At 50.0% G+C, this 16,661-nt stretch overlaps 1 protein-coding gene across 1 annotated transcript; it reads right to left on the minus strand.

Moving 5' to 3' along the window:
* Positions 1-9,154: 9,154 nt before the first annotated feature.
* MAFA (MAF bZIP transcription factor A) lies at positions 9,155-12,933 on the minus strand. The gene has a single exon (XM_072999446.2). It carries the CDS (start codon positions 12,380-12,382, stop codon positions 11,261-11,263), a length of 1,122 nt encoding a protein of 373 aa, XP_072855547.2. The 5' UTR covers positions 12,383-12,933; the 3' UTR covers positions 9,155-11,260.
* Positions 12,934-16,661: the final 3,728 nt, after the last annotated feature.

The following is a 16,661-nucleotide window of genomic DNA, read 5'->3' on the forward strand; positions in this document are numbered from 1 at the left end:
GTCATGTTCGGAACGAGGCGTTCTCGCCTTTCTGTTTAGGCCATCTTCCCCTTTGCTCACCGTGATCCCGAGTCATGTACAGCCAGATACGGGAGGCTAATCCTTCTGCCTGTCTCACTCACTCCTTTTACACACTTACACACACACACACACACACACACACACACACACACACACACACACACACCTCAATCTAAAGGCAAACCACTGTTCTGCTCCTGAAGCTGAAGCTGCCTCGCCTGGCCATGATGCCCGTCTGGATAGGAATTGCCTGGGAAGCTGACTGCAGTTCTTCCAAGCTCCTGGGTAGAAGAACTGGAGAAACAATTTATATATGTATATATGTTGCAAATGGATGGCACATAATAGGGACTTCGATTGGTTCATTAATTTGATTTAGATCCTACTTTTCTCCCAAAACTAGGACTCAAGTCGGATCAGATCAGAACAAGTATTTTTTCAAGCACAATACAAATAAAAAACACAGGATACGTTTGTGTTTTACCAAGTTAAAATATTAAAAACCCATGAAACTAGTTATTACATGGACATGCAACTGAGCTGAGTCCTTTCAGGGAGAACAGTGGGGTAAAATATTTTAAATACATAATATTAATTTTAAATAAATAAATAGAAATAGTTTGGAAGCGCATCAATTAAAGGGGTAATTTAAATAATCACAGCACCCACTCATAAAAGGGTTTGTCCTGAGCACCATTCATTCATGCAGGTTAATTCCCTTTCAAATTAAAAGACTTGGTTTCCTCATACTTTCTGGGTTGGGCTAGTGGGCCCCCCCTCAAACTTGTGATTGTAAAACTAGCTTACACACACAGAGAGAAAACTCTCTTATGGTGCTGGAGCCACTAAACCTCAATCAATCACCAAGTGCTGTCATTTCAAAACATGCGAGAAAGGCTTAGAGAGAAATGCATGTTGATGTTTGCATGCAGAACAGCCGGGCAGAAAGATTCCCGAAGTGCAACAGAAGAGTGTTCATGGGCTCTAAAGAGAGCCCTCCGAAAGGAGAGGCTTTTGCATTCTGGAGGCAACGAATTAAGATATCCAGCTAATAAATTACCTTGTGGTGACAGGGTGTAAGCCCAAGATCCACGGATTTCAACCTGCAATGCCCAAGGCCTGCCCTAACATTTTAGCTTGAGATTCACGCCAATATTTATTTGGCCGACAAGCGGAATTCATGGCATCAGGGTCGTCGTTTCCCAGCCCTTTTCTAGGACAGCAAATCTCAAAAGTGAAGAATTTCAAACATCGAAAGCAGAGTGCCAGGGTGGACATTGCTTTATATTTTACTGGTGGACAAAATCCCAGCTTTTAAACCAATATGCCCAGGTGAGCGTGTCTTAGAAATGCCCAACCAATGACAAAAAAAAAAAGAGGGAACCCACCCATGTATGCCTGGAAAAGAAATGAGTCACTGGACCAAATTTAAAAATAATAAATTGCTGCTTTAGATTTATTCTCCATTTAAAGTTCTTGATGCTTTTCTTTTGCTATTTATTTTTATATTTTTGTTTCTTGTTTCTAGGGCAAAGGTAAGACATTTTACTGCTCTCTTCTCAGGTTTCCGTGGATAAAAACTGTGTTTTATGTTTTGGCAATGAACAAGATGACCCAGGAGGCAACAGTGCTCCAGTTCTCCTGGAGATCCACCTCTCCACAGAATCATGAAACTCACGGGGTGACCTCAGCCTCGCTCTCTTGCTCTGACTTTCCTTTCTGGACTGTTTTCCAGACAACATGGGGAAACGGAGAGCCACAGACTGTGTTTTACTTCCCTGGGGAAAAGACCAGGTCTAAACGTAGACAGTGGATAAACAGTTGCAAAGAAACATCCATACAAATCTCACATCGTTAATAAATGCACACACATTAATAAATGCACATCGTTAATAAATGCACACACATCGTTAATAAATGCACATATCGTTAATAAATGCACGGTGGAAGATAGGAGGGCCTGGCGTGCTCTGGTCCATGGGGTCACGAAGAGTCGGACACGACTAAATGACTGAACAAACAAACAAACACATTTTTAAAACACCGGAGTCAAATGATGGCTATTTTTCCCCCAGCTTCATCGTACAGTACATAGTAGTGCTCTTAGTGCAGAAGGAAAACATAAATTTAACTGCATTTAAAAGTAATGTACTTGTTAACAAGGTCCCTCTTCCCAAGCAGACGTACTGAAATTAGATGGTTGTAGCTATTAACAATTACGGTAATGGGGAAGCCTTTCCTCGCTAACTTTCTGAGCACTGTGCTTACCACTGCCCACGAAATAACAATGAGACCAAAGAGGGTATACAAGGCAGTTTAATCCTTGCACTGAGACAGAAGCTTCTGATGTACTTTAATTTTGAAAAACTCATCAAAACTCCCTTTCAACTTCATCATCACTGCGGGGCCCAAGCAAGCATAACTGTCGGCAGCAGGGCTAGTTAAGTTCACCGTCCACATTCACAATGCAACACAATGGAGGCTGCTAGCCGGAGAGAGAACGAATTAGCCAGGAATGAGCTGGTGGATCTGCCTTCTGTCCAGCACTTCATGTACACACATGGTATTCTAAAAGCCACTGTGTTCCTAGACTTTCTGAAGTGCTGGCTCCCTCTGGCATACGTACAACCCCATAATCGCCACTTGACTTTATGCCTTCAGACTCCAGTTGGATCAATCAGAAATGCAGCAAGCCGAGAGAACACCAGAAAAGGACACACACTCTCTCTCTCCCCCTCTCTGTCTCTCCGACACACAGAGGAGGGGAAAATGTGGGGTGAAGGGAAGGAGATTAACCCTCAAGAAGGAAAAAGATCTCGCCTTGCAGACCCATGTGAAAAAGCTGGTGGCAGTGTCAACAGAGGGGAAAAACGAGACAGAGGCGGTGGAGCCCTAGGAAAACAATGGTTGCATAACGGGCACCTCTGGGGGGACGCCCGGTCAAAAATAAAATCTGCCCTCGGAACAATTTTAAGATCTCCCAGGGCTTCCTTGTTGGGAAATGGCACATCATGTTGACTCTTGCAGCCCCCAGCAGAAGGCTTTGCAAAGATTTAGCATGTCTTTGCAGCCCCCCCCCCAGATCCCTGAAAGTCTCACCGCACCCCTTTAACAGCTCGATTCCAGGGCAAGCTTTGCTGCATGCCATTCGCTCCCTTCAGGAACACGGAGCGCCGCGGCTTAGCCACTGGTTTCAACCGTGTGTCTGAAGAAGCAGATTTCTACCCACCAAGCCTCACCAAAAATCAATTTCTTAGTCACAAAGATATAAGGACAAGCTCAAAGGGCAGAGAGCGGCCCTCGCCCGCGCCCTGCACCTCTTCACGCTGATCTGCAGCTCTGGTCCATACATCACAACAAGTGTATATAAACAAAATTTATTGGGGACCCTTCGGGCTGGGTTGGGCATCCTCCCAAAACTGGAGCATTAATCCTGAACATCAAAATAAAAGCGCAACTTTTATTACATCAGATATTTTCTATGAGTTCATATAAAAATCACTAACACCGCACGATGCCTATGCATGGTCATTAATTCTTCAGCTGCATCTAAATTAAGAAAGATAGTATGGAGCACAGCCCCACCAATATTATTTTCTTCCTCCATTTACCATTAGAAAATATATATACGTAGAGAAGCTCCCCCACACACACACACACAAAATAAGGCCTAATTCACATGGCTTGCCGTTTTAGGTTTGTTTGGCTTATTTTTAAGGTAGGACACCAAACTCTCTGAAAGAAAATTCAAGTCATATTACTTCAATCCGATCCAGCTGGGGGACTCGCTCATTCCAGAAGCTTTACAGAGTTTTATTTTAATGACCCACAGATGCCAAGGGCAGACAACACCAGAGTTTCAGCCTGACAAAGTGATGAAATCAGTTTTCAAGACCCTCTAGAGGGATTTTGACCCAGTATTTCACGAATGGAATAGAAGTACACAACGCACCTGCTTGATTAATTTTTCACCTGAATTAAATACACAAACGCACACCTGCCCACCAAGGGGACAGAACCTTCCAGCAACAGATAAACCATGAGTAAAACTCTAGTGGAAATGAAGATCTCCAAAGATGCCCTGTGGACGGAAACCACACTCTTATATCCCAGTTACTTGCATGCAAAGCCCCCCATTTGCCATCAGTAAGGCCTACTTGTGAGTAAACAGGGCTACAATAAAGCCTCATGCCTTGTCGATTGCAGTGGGAAAACCTAATTCCAAATGACTACCAAAAGAGATGAGAAAGTCAAACGTCCACTCAGAGGACCAACACCAGCAGTTTAATGAAAGAAATCCAGACAAGAAGTCGGACCGGACCGTATTAACACTCCTAACTAGGAAGAGAAACACCCTAAAAGAAGCATCTGCTGAAGACCTTATGCAGAAGAGACCTTGGTAACACAATCCCATGTAGGTCTCCTCAAAAGCAAATCCCATGGCGTTGCATGGAGGTGTTACATCCCAGGAAATTAGGTATCTGATTCTAACAAAGGTTGCATAAGTAAAAAAACCAACAACACCAATTCTGGAAGGAGTTTTTATAGTTCCAAGGCTCCACTTAGAAGACTATTGGAGAATGAAAACAGAATCGTCAAGCAGGCCTCGGAGTTCATGGGCAGTGCTCTGAGATGCCTCTTCTCCAAGTGCCCTCAAAGCTCTGTTTCCAACAAAAAGCTTCACAACTCCTCCTGCCTGTGTGAAGGTGAACAGGCACCATCATACCTGAGACATGAGGCCGTTTTAATTGGCGGGCACCCACCATGCAGAGGCTGGAAGACCTGGCTGGGTCAACTGGGGAGACCTGGAATAACATGTCTGCACAGGGATTAAGCCTTCCGACGATCCTGCAGCAGGCTTGCCTACACCGCAGGACAGATGAGGGGGTTTTGTCTACAAACCCTAAGCCCTTCGGTCTGCATGGGGACTTAAAATCAAGCACTCATTGTTTGTTTATCGTTGTCTCTAGATTAAAGTATTGCTGCTTTGATGACCCCATCATCATATAACAATTAATAATCATATGCCGTCAAGTCAAGTCAGACTTAGGGTGACTCTTTTTCAGGGCTTTCTAGGTAGAAAATACTCAGAAGTGTCTACTCCCTTCTTCTGGGGATGCTCTGGGACGGTGCAGCTGGCCCAAGGCCACCCAGGCTGGTTTTTCTTTCTCCCAGGAGGCGCAGAGGAGAATCGAACTCTCAACCTCTGCAACCAGATACCTAAACCACTGAGCTATCCAACCTGCTCCATCAACATTATGGGGGGGGGGGACATAAAAGGCAAATCCTACATCGCTGGTCTCGCCCAGCAAGCAGCACTAATACCAAACTTTACACACAGAGTGTCTTGCATTTAAACAGTGGCTACAAGGTTCATAAACAAGCAATAATGGAAAGGACTGAGTAAGAGACACTACAGAGGGTCCAGCCGTTAGGAGGATAACAAACCAGAGCTAGGAAAAAGTTAACTTTTTTTGACTACATTGTCCAGAACTTCCCAGCCGCTGGACATGTTGTCTGGGGAATTCTGGTAGCTGTAGTTTCCAAACCCTGAGACCCTCCCTGTCCAAGTCTCAGACAGCTATTATCTGGGAGACAGGCAGAAACCATAGACTCTGAAGGAACACGGTTAGTACCCCTTTTTAAATGGGGGGGGGGAGAATCATAGAAGTGGCCCACTAAAACTTTGTCTAGACACACCAACATTTTTAATCGAACCGTGTAATACATTAAGGCAATGATACTTGCACATATTGTTGATCTTAAAGGAGTATTTTGAAAGCACATTGTAATGTTTGTTTTTCTTCACTTTTGTGAACCCAAGAAGACCAGGATAGAAGAAACACACAGTATAAACTGAAATTCCTACAAGGGTTTGAAGGTCTATTTAAAAAAAAAATGAAGTATGCTCACGCACTCTAATTCCCATGCAAAAGGGACAGAATTGTCAAAGATACACCAAGATGGATTTTTTTTTTCCACAAAATGAGAGGTCCGTGAGGATGTTGCAGCAGCACGAAATCAAGCCCACAATAGGATTCCCTGATGAGGATGTCAGTGCTAACGAAATTGGAGCACTCGTTGTTTATGAATCTGGAAGTCTCAGGGATTTTTAGATTAAGGGAATAGACAAGGCTGGAAGCAAATGTAAGGCCTTGTCTGGTGGGCAAAGATTTAATAGGGAAGAATCATTTACTCAACCGCGCTATGACAAAGAACAGAAGACACTTCTCCTATGTGATACGATCATGAAAAATATCCCTATGTGATGGATGCATCATGAAAAATAGGTTGCCAACTGGCTTCTATGCCTGAGAAGGAAAAGTAGCCTTTCCCAACAGAAGGACACAGCTTGTGAGGAGCCCGACCCTGAAACAAACAGAAGCCTCTCTCGAAAAACAGAAGCGTTGTTTCGCTATGGCACCTAAAGCTCAGTTCTTTGGCCTCTTTCGCCATTACAGGACTTGCCCACAATGACGTGGCAATTCTAAAGTTGCCATCTGCTGGATGCAGAAGCTGTTCAAAGCATCTTAACAGCAGATGAACACTTTCCCTGCTCTTATTTAGTCATCATCACATTGATCTGGGGCTGACATCTTGGAAAAGAAGGTGGTGGAGGGAGAGGGAGAAGTGTCCAAACCGATGGAGTCGGTTCGAAGGCCAGTCTCCGGAGACAGGGCACACGCACGCATGCACACACACACACACTGAAGACAGAGCCGAAAGGGTGGCTGTGGAAGCCTTAAGATTAACACATCCCCTTCTGCGACAAGAACGAGGGAGCCAGACGCTAACCTAACATGGAGGTGAACTCAGAACAAAAATGACAGAAAAGCAGAAATCAGTTAAAAAGAGCAGAGAAAAAGATGAGATTTAGCCTAGGATAACCCTTCGGGCAGGTTCTCTGCCATCCAGTCTTCGAACCCCTCAGCTTCTTCAGAAACTCCTTCCTCGCCTCAGTCGAGACACCACAAACTATCTCACTACAACACAACGGCCATTTCCCATCCCTTCCCTTTTGGTCCTCATCCAGCCAGGGAAGACATACCCCGCCTCAAGAAGTCCTTTCAATACATTTGAGGAAAAGTGTGTCAATGGCCGGCACAGCGTTGCGCACTGCGAAAAAAATATAAGGTCCCACGCACAGCGCCAGAGAAAGTGGAACACAGCAGACAAAACACAGAACATGGTTCTGTGACAACGTGGGGGGGGGAATGGCTCCCTCATATACTGCTGAGTGAAAGAGGTCTGGAAAATCCCAGGTCAATAGAAGCCAATAACAATATTCCTAGCACTTCAAGGGGGGGGGGCAGTTAAAGCATGCCAAACTGAGGCAAACCAGTCTTCCCAAATCTTTCTTCCTTTCTGTTCCCAGTAGGAACCAAGAAGCAACCACACGGTTTTAAAATGTGGACACGTTCAGAACGGCCTCCGTTGCCAACGTGTACATTAACAGGGGCTGCGATGGGCACCTTGATTGACCATGCAACCAATTACGGGGGGGGGGGGTTCTTCCCCCCCCCCCCTGTCTCTTTATATAAACCAGGAACACATGCCGACCCACAGGACAGAAGCCAAGCCAAATGTTCTGGGAACTAGAGGTTTGGGGGGGGGGAGGTGCAGGAGATTCTGCAGAGTACAAAATTTCAGCCTCTTTACAAAGAAGTGATACGGTGCCTTGCCTAAACCACCACACTATATAAAAATGCAAAGGGTTTGTGTTGCTCCAAAGGCATCATTCAGGATGCTTCAATTTAAATAAAATCACCTTGAAGCCTCCAGGACATGGAAAGGAGAAGGTTCGGGTGGCCAAAGCTTGTAAGAAGCAAAAAGAAAGAAACCCATTCCATTACTAAAAGGAGAAAAGCAATCATGCAAAGATGGGGACACGCCCTTTTGTTGTTTAAAAATGTACTGGGTTTTTTTTTAGTTACTCAATTTTAAGCAATTCCACGTAAAACAGTCTTGAAAGAAAGAAATATTCAGATCAGATCTTTCATCTCCTTAGTTAAATAAAAAAACAGGGGAAAATGTTTACAGGTTAAAATACTCACTTCCCATGCAAACTTCCCAAAGTAAGAAATCTGGACAGGAATTTTGTTTTCCTTCTCACCCGATATATTTTAAAGCAATCTGGGGTCTTTTAAAAGAGAAGAGAAATTCCTCGCTGGGAAGCCAAAGTGGGAGATAAACCCATTTATTACCATCTCAAATAAAAGGCAATGGGGCTGCCATGTGGACCTGGTTATAAAACCGACAGCTGGGGAACTGGTTAGCAAGAGCATTTCATGTGGAGTAGAAACCCCTTCCTTTGGTGGCGTAAAACGGACATTTATCTTGTAAACTAGGAGCTAAACACACAGAATGACTGGAAGAAATACATATTGTTTTAATCTAGAACAAACAAGCCTCCCACCTCCCCAGAAGAGAAGGGCAGAGTCAAACTGCAGCTCAGCTAATCCTTATATTGCAAACCTTAAAAAAAAAAAAAAAAACGGGTCAAAGGCAAGACTTTTGGGGTGGAAAGTCATTTAAATCAATGCAATATTTGATTATTTTTAATGGGAGGATTTTAAACAAAAGAAAACATCTAAATGCATGTGGGCAGCAAAGCCACCAGCATTTTTTAAAAAAGGGGGGGGGGGGCTAAAGTTTTGTCTCTTTTAAGTTTTTTTTTTGCCCAAAGTATAAAAATTGGAAGGGAGAGAGGGAGAAGGCAAATATTAGGAGAGAATATCGTTCTTAAAAATAAACACAATAAGAGAGAAAACGCCAAGTAATCAAAAGGAATCGAATTACTAAATAAGGAATACAAGAAAATTATTTACGTTGGCACTGAGCTAAACTGATAACAAATTTTTCAGCTGGAAAGGTTTGTATTTCATGGAAGCAAAGTTCAACTTCGTTTTTTAAACCCCCTCGCCTTCTTGTGAAGGGCAGAAACACCCAAGTCTTTACCACCATCCCCTCTTCAAGAACACACATTTAATCCTCTTGTACAGAAAAATTTGAAAAATCAAGAACAGTTCGTTTACATCCATTCTACTCTAGCTGCAAACATAATTAAATAGCAGGAATGAGCAAAGGTTTTTCTGAAGCGCTTGGAAGAAAACCAGAAAAGGCAAGACAAATATTATGTCTAAAGAGGTTTATTTTTGTTTGATAGCAAATGAAAGCTAAAAGGAGGCTTTTTGTACTGATGCCTGAACACAATGAGAAACAATTCATGACAAATAAACAAAAAATATATCTATCTATCTATCTATAAATAGTAAATTGGTTTGAGGTTGCAACAGCCTGCATGGCTCAAGAGCAGGATGTGGAAAACAAACTATTATTCCGAACTGTATCAAAGCTCTAAACGAAACCAGTTTTCTCTGGATGCAACAGTGTTAAAAGTCACATAAAATCGAAAGGTCATTTAAAACGCTTTGCACCTAAAAATGCACCAGTTTCCAAAATTTCACAAATTGTGCTGGGTTTCTGTGAAATAACCCATATGCTTTAATATCCTTATCTTTTTAAGGGTTCTCTTTCTAAAGAAACAATTTTAAAAAAACACCATAAAACCCCAAAGCTCATGTCTTGGTCAATTAAGCCTTCGCCTAGAAGCCTAACTGAAACATTTTGTCAAGTTTTTGCAACAATAAATAAAAGTATGCATTTTATAAATCAAGGTTCAAACCGTATTTTGCTTCCTTGGAATTTAATAAATAATTCTGGTGCATAGTATTAGTATTCATCATTATTATTAATTATTATTATTATTATTATATAGCAGCCAACAGATTGCAATTCATATATTACTCTATTGCCTTTCAAATTGTCTTAAGAGTGTTTACTTTTTCCCCCCAATATTGTTTTAAACAGCATAGATAATTTTAAATCTCTATAAAACAGACAGTGTTATTTAATCCAATCGATTACTGTATATAGTGCATTCGGCTTTGCCAACATTGTTAAATTAATTCTTATATTATTTGCATGCTATTACATACAAACTTTCATTAAGACTCGTGTTTGTTTTTTAAAATTTTCTCTTTTTTTTCTTTTTTTCCTTTAAAGTCACCAAGCAAATAAAGGCTCGAGGGGTGGCGGGGGGGGGGGAGCAGGAAAGGAGAGGAAAAACTAAAGGCTAGTTTACGGACACACGTGGACACCTTAAATAAGTTAAGTTTGGCTCAGTTCCCCATTTAATTTAAACAAAAATAACAGGCACGCATACACACACGCACACACAAATTAATTGAGAGAGAAAAAAGGAGGAGATAAAAAAAAGGCAAGTAAACTCAACCCATTTTTCTGGAGGCCCTGCGAGAGAGCGAGAGAGCGAGCGAGCGCGTGTGTGTCCGTCTCCAAGCTTCGCGGCCCGTCTGTCCCCGGCCGCGCCGGCCATCCCATCGCGAAACACGGGCGCGCCTTCACACATGCACCCCAAAACTCCCCTTTGCCAAAGCCGGTCTTTAAGACTCTGTGTGTCGCTTGTGTTCTCTTTGATGCAAGGCGCACATGGGGCGGGGGGGGTGCTCTGGACCAAAAAAGGCGGACACTGAGCGGGGTGGGGGGCAAAAAAAAAAATAATAATAAACCGACGGGAAGGACGGAGGTGGCCCCTGGCTTGGCGCGCTCTCCTCCTGGGTCCCATCCCGGGAAGAAGGGCAGGGAAGGGCAGCGGGGGTCGGGGGTGGGGGGCAGAGTCGGGGCCACGGGGACGAGAGAGAGAAAGCGAGAGGACTGCGATCCCCTACATGGCCGGCATGCAGGAATGCTGAAGGCGGCGGCGGGCGCGTCCCGGCGCGGTCCTTGGTCGTGGGAACGCGCTCCGCGCTGCGGCCGCGCTTCGGGGGCGTCCGGGGTCCCCTGGGGGTGTGTGGGTGGGTGGGGGGCTCCACGCGTCCGGGAAGGGGCACGGGAGGAGGTCCCGCGCGGGCTCCGCGGTCTTGAGTCCAACCGGCCGTCGGAAGACAAGCGCCAGGCGAGGCGGAGGCCGGCGCGGCCCGACGGAGCGGCTTCTTCGCGCCGCCTTCTCCCGCGGCAGCCGGACGGGGAAAAGGCGAGCCGGCCGCCCCGTCGGAAGCCGGCTGAAGTCCGCTTCTGGCCAAGGGACGTTCCCCCGTTCAAGTCCCCTTTTCTCCGGCGGCTCGGCCGGTCCCGTCTCCAGAGGGAGGGAGCGCGCCGCCGTCGCGGGTGCTCCGCTCCTCTTCCTCCTCCTCCTCGCCGCCGCCGCCGCCGCCGCCGCTCACAGGAAGAAGTCGGCCGGAGGGGGCTTGCCGGCGGCCGGGGGGCCCTGGGGGCCGGGGGGCTCCCCGACGACGACGACGGCTCCGGGGCCGGCTCCGTTGGCGAAGGGGCGCCCCCCGGCCAGCTTCTCGTACTTCTCCTTGTAGAGGTCGCGCTCCTTGGCCAGGCGGGCCACCTCCAGCTTGAGCTGCTCCACCTGGCCCTGGAGCTGGCACTTCTCGTTCTCCAGGATGTGCCGCTGCTGGACGCGCTTGTAGCGGCAGGACTGCGCGTAGCCGCGGTTCTTGAGGGTGCGCCGCTTCTGCTTGAGGCGGATCACCTCCTCCTTGGAGAAGCCGCGCAGCTGCCGGTTGAGCTCGCGCACCGACATGGAGACCAGCTGGTCGTCGGAGAAGCGCTCCTCCAGGCGCAGGTGGTGGTGGTGCGGGTGGTGGTGGCCGTGGTGGTGGTGGTGGTGGCCGCCGCCGCCGTGGACCGCGTGGTGGTGATGGTGGTGGTGCCCGTGGGCGGCCCCCGACGGCGCCAGCTCCTCGCCCGGGAAGGGCAGCCCGCGGAAGGCGCCCCCGCCGCCGCCGCCGCCTCCTCCCCCCCCGCCGCCGCCTTCGTAGCCGCCCTGATGGTGATGATGGTGGTGGTGATGATGGTGCGGGTGGTGGGGGTTCCCGATCAGGGCCTCGACGGCGTCCTCGGGCGTCAGGTTGAGCGCCTCCGGGTTGAGGTGGTGCTGGTAGCTGGACATCCAGTAGAGCTCCTCCAGCTGCGCCTTGCCGCCCGCCCCCGCCCCGGGGTGGTTGCCCCCGCCGCCGCCTCCCGGGCCGCCGCCCCCGGGGTTGCCGCCGCCTCCCGCCCCGGGCAAGTTGAGGCCCGTCCCGGGCTGCCCGCCGGGGCTGGGGGCGCAGAAGCTGGGCGAGGAGGGCACCGAGGAGCAGGGGGTGCTGAGCGGCGTCGAGGAGAGCGAGCCCGGCGGCGGCAGGCGGTGGCAGAAGCGCTCCGCCTCGGCCGGCTCCTTCTTCACCTCGAACTTCATCAGGTCGAAGTCGTTGACGTACTCGATGGCCAGCGGGCTGGTGGGCAAGTCCGCCGCGCTCAGGGCCAGCTCCGCCGCCGCCGCCGCCGCCATCTCACCGCATCGGCCTCGGACGCCCCGCGCGCGGGGGAGGGGGGGCTCGGGGGCCCTCGGGGGACGGGACGGGCGCGCCCCCGGGGCCCGGAGCGGGGCGGGCGGGCGGGCGGCGAGGCGGGGCGGCGATCGGGAGCGGGGCGGCGTCGGGGGCCGTCGGCGGAGAACAGTTGCTGTTGGCCCCTCGCTCGGCCGAGGCTCGCTCTCTTCTCCCCCCCCCCGGCGGGGACGGTCGGGTCGGGTGGGCTCCTCCTCGCCCCGGACGGCCGGTCTCCGCGGAAAGGACGGGCGGGCGGGCAGGCGGGCGGCGTCCTCCTCTCCTCCTCCTCCCGGCGGCCGGCCTCGAGCGCGTCGCCCCTTGGCGGTCCCGGGAGGGAGGCGGCTCAGCGGGGAGAGCGGCCCGGCTCGCCCTCCGGCGGCGGCGTCGGTGGCGTCGGCGTCGTCTCGCTGTGTTGCGCGCGGGGTCCCGGCGCTGCTTCTACTGCTGCGCTTCCTCCTCCTCCTCTCTTCGCTTCTCGCGTCTCTCTCCGCCCCCCCCCCCGTCCTGCTCGGCGGCCACCCGCCCCGCGATGCCGCTCCTGCTCGGCCCGCCCGCCCGCCCGCCTCCCCCCTCGGCGACGAGGCACTGAAGTGCTGAATGGAGCATTTCTGCCTTTTATAGGGAGCCGCGCTAGGCCCCGCCCGCCGAGGCGGGGGCAGCCGCCTCCCTGCCTATAACCAGCCCGGGCGGCGGGGGCCATTTGCCTATCCCTATAGCAACCCCGGGGGGGGCTCCAGCTGTCACTCTCTCGGGCGGGAACAGCTGGAAGCCCGCGGAAAGGGGCGGGAGCGGCGGGGAGGGGGGGAAAGAAAGCGGGGCGCCCTCTGGCGGACCCACCCTAGCCCCTGGGTCGGGAGGGGGGGGAAGCAACCCCTCTCCCGCCCGGACCCCGGCGAAGTCAAGGCGGCCGAGCCGCTTCCTCGCAGGGGCTGGGAAAAGTTGCCCAGGTGGACTACAACACCCATCATTCTGCCCCCCCCCGCCCAGCCAGCCAGCGGCGGCGGGGTTGGGCCCTCGCGGCTCCAGGAGGCCGGCCGCGCGGCCCACCGAGAGAAGGAAAAACAGGGTTGGGGGGGGGGAGTGAGACACACACACACAAACACCCCCGTTGCCCGACTCGAGGTGGCGGGGAGACGGGACGGGCTTTGATGGCCGCATCCAGAGCCAGAGCCAGAGCCAGAGCCGGTCCCTGCCCCGCAGCGCTCGCTTTCAGCGCCGGCCGGCCGGGGGGGGGGCGCGAGTTGGGAGGGAGGGAAGGAGGAAGAGACGGAGGGGCGCCCCCCCCCCCGACCGACCGAGGCTCCTCCGTCCCCCGGTCCCTCCTCCATCGAGGGATGAATGGATGCCCCAAGACCCGGGACGGCCGCGAAGCCCGAACCGCGTTTCCTGAAGCCGCCCGGCGGGAGAGGCCGCGGGGGGGGGAGGAAAGGAGGGAGGGAGGGAGACCTTGGGGGGGGGCGAAGGGGAAGAAGCTCTTGGGGGGGGAGCCGGCCTGGCTGACCCGGGAGACGCACCTGGGGGGGGGAATCCCCGGCCAGGGAGGGCGCCTCTGCGGGGGTGTGTGTGTGTCCCCCTGGCCTATTGAGGAGTAAAGGACCCACCCACCCCACCTGCCTGGATTGGGGGGGGGGCGGCGGCAAGAGGGATGGGGGCAGCGCCCAGGCCGGGGGGGGGTCGCTTTAGAGCCAGCCGCCAACTTCCAAAACCGCAGGAAGACTCCTGGTCCCGCGTGGCTGGGATGGAAAGTTCCCAAGCATGTCTTGGAGCCCGCTTAGCACATGGACTCTTCATGCAGAAAAATGTCTGGAGGGAAGTAATAACAATCACTCTCTGCTAAGTTGTCATCAGAGAGGAAGTCCTCCCCCCCCCCCGCAGCAGTGCTTCTCTTTGGGGCTGGGGAGGGAGGAGAGGACTTCACACACACACACATACACACACACACACACACACACACACACACAAAATGAATGCCCCTTTGAGCAATCAATCCCGATTTCTCTACAATTAAAGCCACCCTTTTCTTCATCATCACCACCTGGGCATGAAAAGGTGCCACCAAGATGGAACCAACCTACAGTCTAGAGAGGGGTCCTCACTGGGAACTTGCAGGGGACGGGGAGCATTTCAGGGGTGAGGGTTTTACCAGGCCTGATTTTTCAGCTCCTCTGCCAGCCTCGGCCACCTCAGGAGCCGGTTCATTGGCTTGAGCAGCTGCTCCTTGAATCTTTCTGTTTGTTTGCTTGCAAATGCTTGCTTTTCAGAGATGGAATAACTGCTGCCCTCTTTCCCCAAAAATTGTATTAATTTTTGCTCCAAAAACGCATTAGGACATTTTCAAGAGATGTTTTATATTTTTTCATGTACAACCATCTACATTTATTCAAAGACAGTCGTGTCCTTGTCTTCTGGTGGCTTCACAAGGGTGGAGGGCAGGGTTTCACTTCACTGGGGCTTATTTTTGGGGTAGGACTTATATTACGAGCATCCTGGAAAGTCCTACTAGGGCTTATTTTCAGGTTAGGTCTTATTTTCAGGGAAACAGGGTAGTAATTTCAAACTACCCTTCTATCCACCAGGCATCTTTTGAACATCCACAAATTCTTTTTAACTTCCTGATTGCCTGCTCCTTTTACACAAACACCCGAAAGAAGAATCTTTATCCATGTTTTGCTGTGATTTTGTCTGGACCCTTTTTCTTAGAAATCCACAACAGTTAGATTCAGGAGCGGATTCTGCTATGTCTCCCCAGTGGGGGAGTGATAAATTTAAAAGTGCAGATGCTCATCACGTCCGCCCCTGTAATCACCCTCATCCAGCAATGGAGGCTGGTGGATCGTTTCATGAAGGAACAGCTGGATAGCCCCGTGGTTTATGTATCTGGCTGTGGAGCCAGAGGTTGGGAGCTTGAGTCCCTTGCAACTCTGCAGTTCTGAGGCAATGGCTATATATTATGAGGAGGGGGTGTTTTGTAAAGCTAACGGCTCTTAACCAAGACCAAACCACTCTCAAATGCTTTGCATTGCAACCGGGATCACTTGCAAATATACCAATCATGGGGGGGGGGGGGAATCATTTCTCTGCTGTGACACTCGAAGGGAACAGGGAACCCTAACGGGGGGCGGGGGGGTGGGGACACCATATCATGATCCCTGCTATAGAGAGAGTGGCAACCCTAATAGGGCAGAAGGGATAGGCATGCAATGCACTGGGGCTCAAAATGTCCCAAAAGTTTGACTTTGTGAGTCTTTAGAGGAGCCTCCAAGCTGACATGGCCACCACCCACACGGACTAGGGGATTCTGGGATTTGGAATCTGAAATCCCAAACGCTTGTAATCCCAAAAACTGAAAGTAACAGACTGTTAAGAACACGTGTCACACTTCTGTCTCACACATGTGTCTGGTTTCTGGGTGTCTGTGAATTTCATTGTATGGGTATACTGTGTATATACTTACAATGACAATAAATTATTATTATTATTATTATTATTATTATTATTATTATTATTATTATTATTATTATTATTATTATTATTATTATTATTATTATTATTATTAAGGCCCAGCCCTAGTAAGAACTGCCACAAAATAGTTCACACAAGCTGGTCAAAAAAATTGTTTTCTTGGCCTACGCATACAAGGGTATACTTATTAACCCACTTAATAGTTCCGGACGAGAGGGGCGTGGGTCAACAGGCCATCTCAAAGGACCATATCTCCCCACATAACCCTCCTTGACCCTTAAACTCCTCAGAGGGGGTCCTCCTCTCGGGCCCACGGCCAGAGCGGACACGGCTGATGGGGGCACCACGAAATAGGGCCTTCTCTGTGGCAGCCCCCGGGTGATGGGAGGCTCTCCCTCCGGGGATCAGGCTGGCCCTCTCTGGATCCCATTTTTAAAACTTAAGAGAGCTTTTAACGTTTGATATGTTTTTAATTATTCAGTGTATTCTATTCAGTTTCATTGTTTAATGTATAACCTATTGTCCTTTTCATGCTTTTTTTAAAATCTTGTGAGCCGCCTTGACTCCCCCTTATCAAGAGAAAGGTGAGCTATCAAGAAGATGAACAAACAGATAAACATTTGTAGATCATCTCCCCAGAGATTCCACACTCTTAAATCGAAAGATCTGTTTTGTGCCACTCGCCATTAGTGGCTGGTGGTCTCGAAGAAGACGGAAGAAGAAGATTTGGTGGGCTCAGGTTGATCGAAGGGAGGTCCCTCGTTACTCGCGCTGTTC

Source organism: Pogona vitticeps, chromosome 4, assembly GCF_051106095.1.
Source record: "Pogona vitticeps strain Pit_001003342236 chromosome 4, PviZW2.1, whole genome shotgun sequence".
Taxonomy (NCBI): Eukaryota; Metazoa; Chordata; class Lepidosauria; order Squamata; family Agamidae; genus Pogona; species Pogona vitticeps.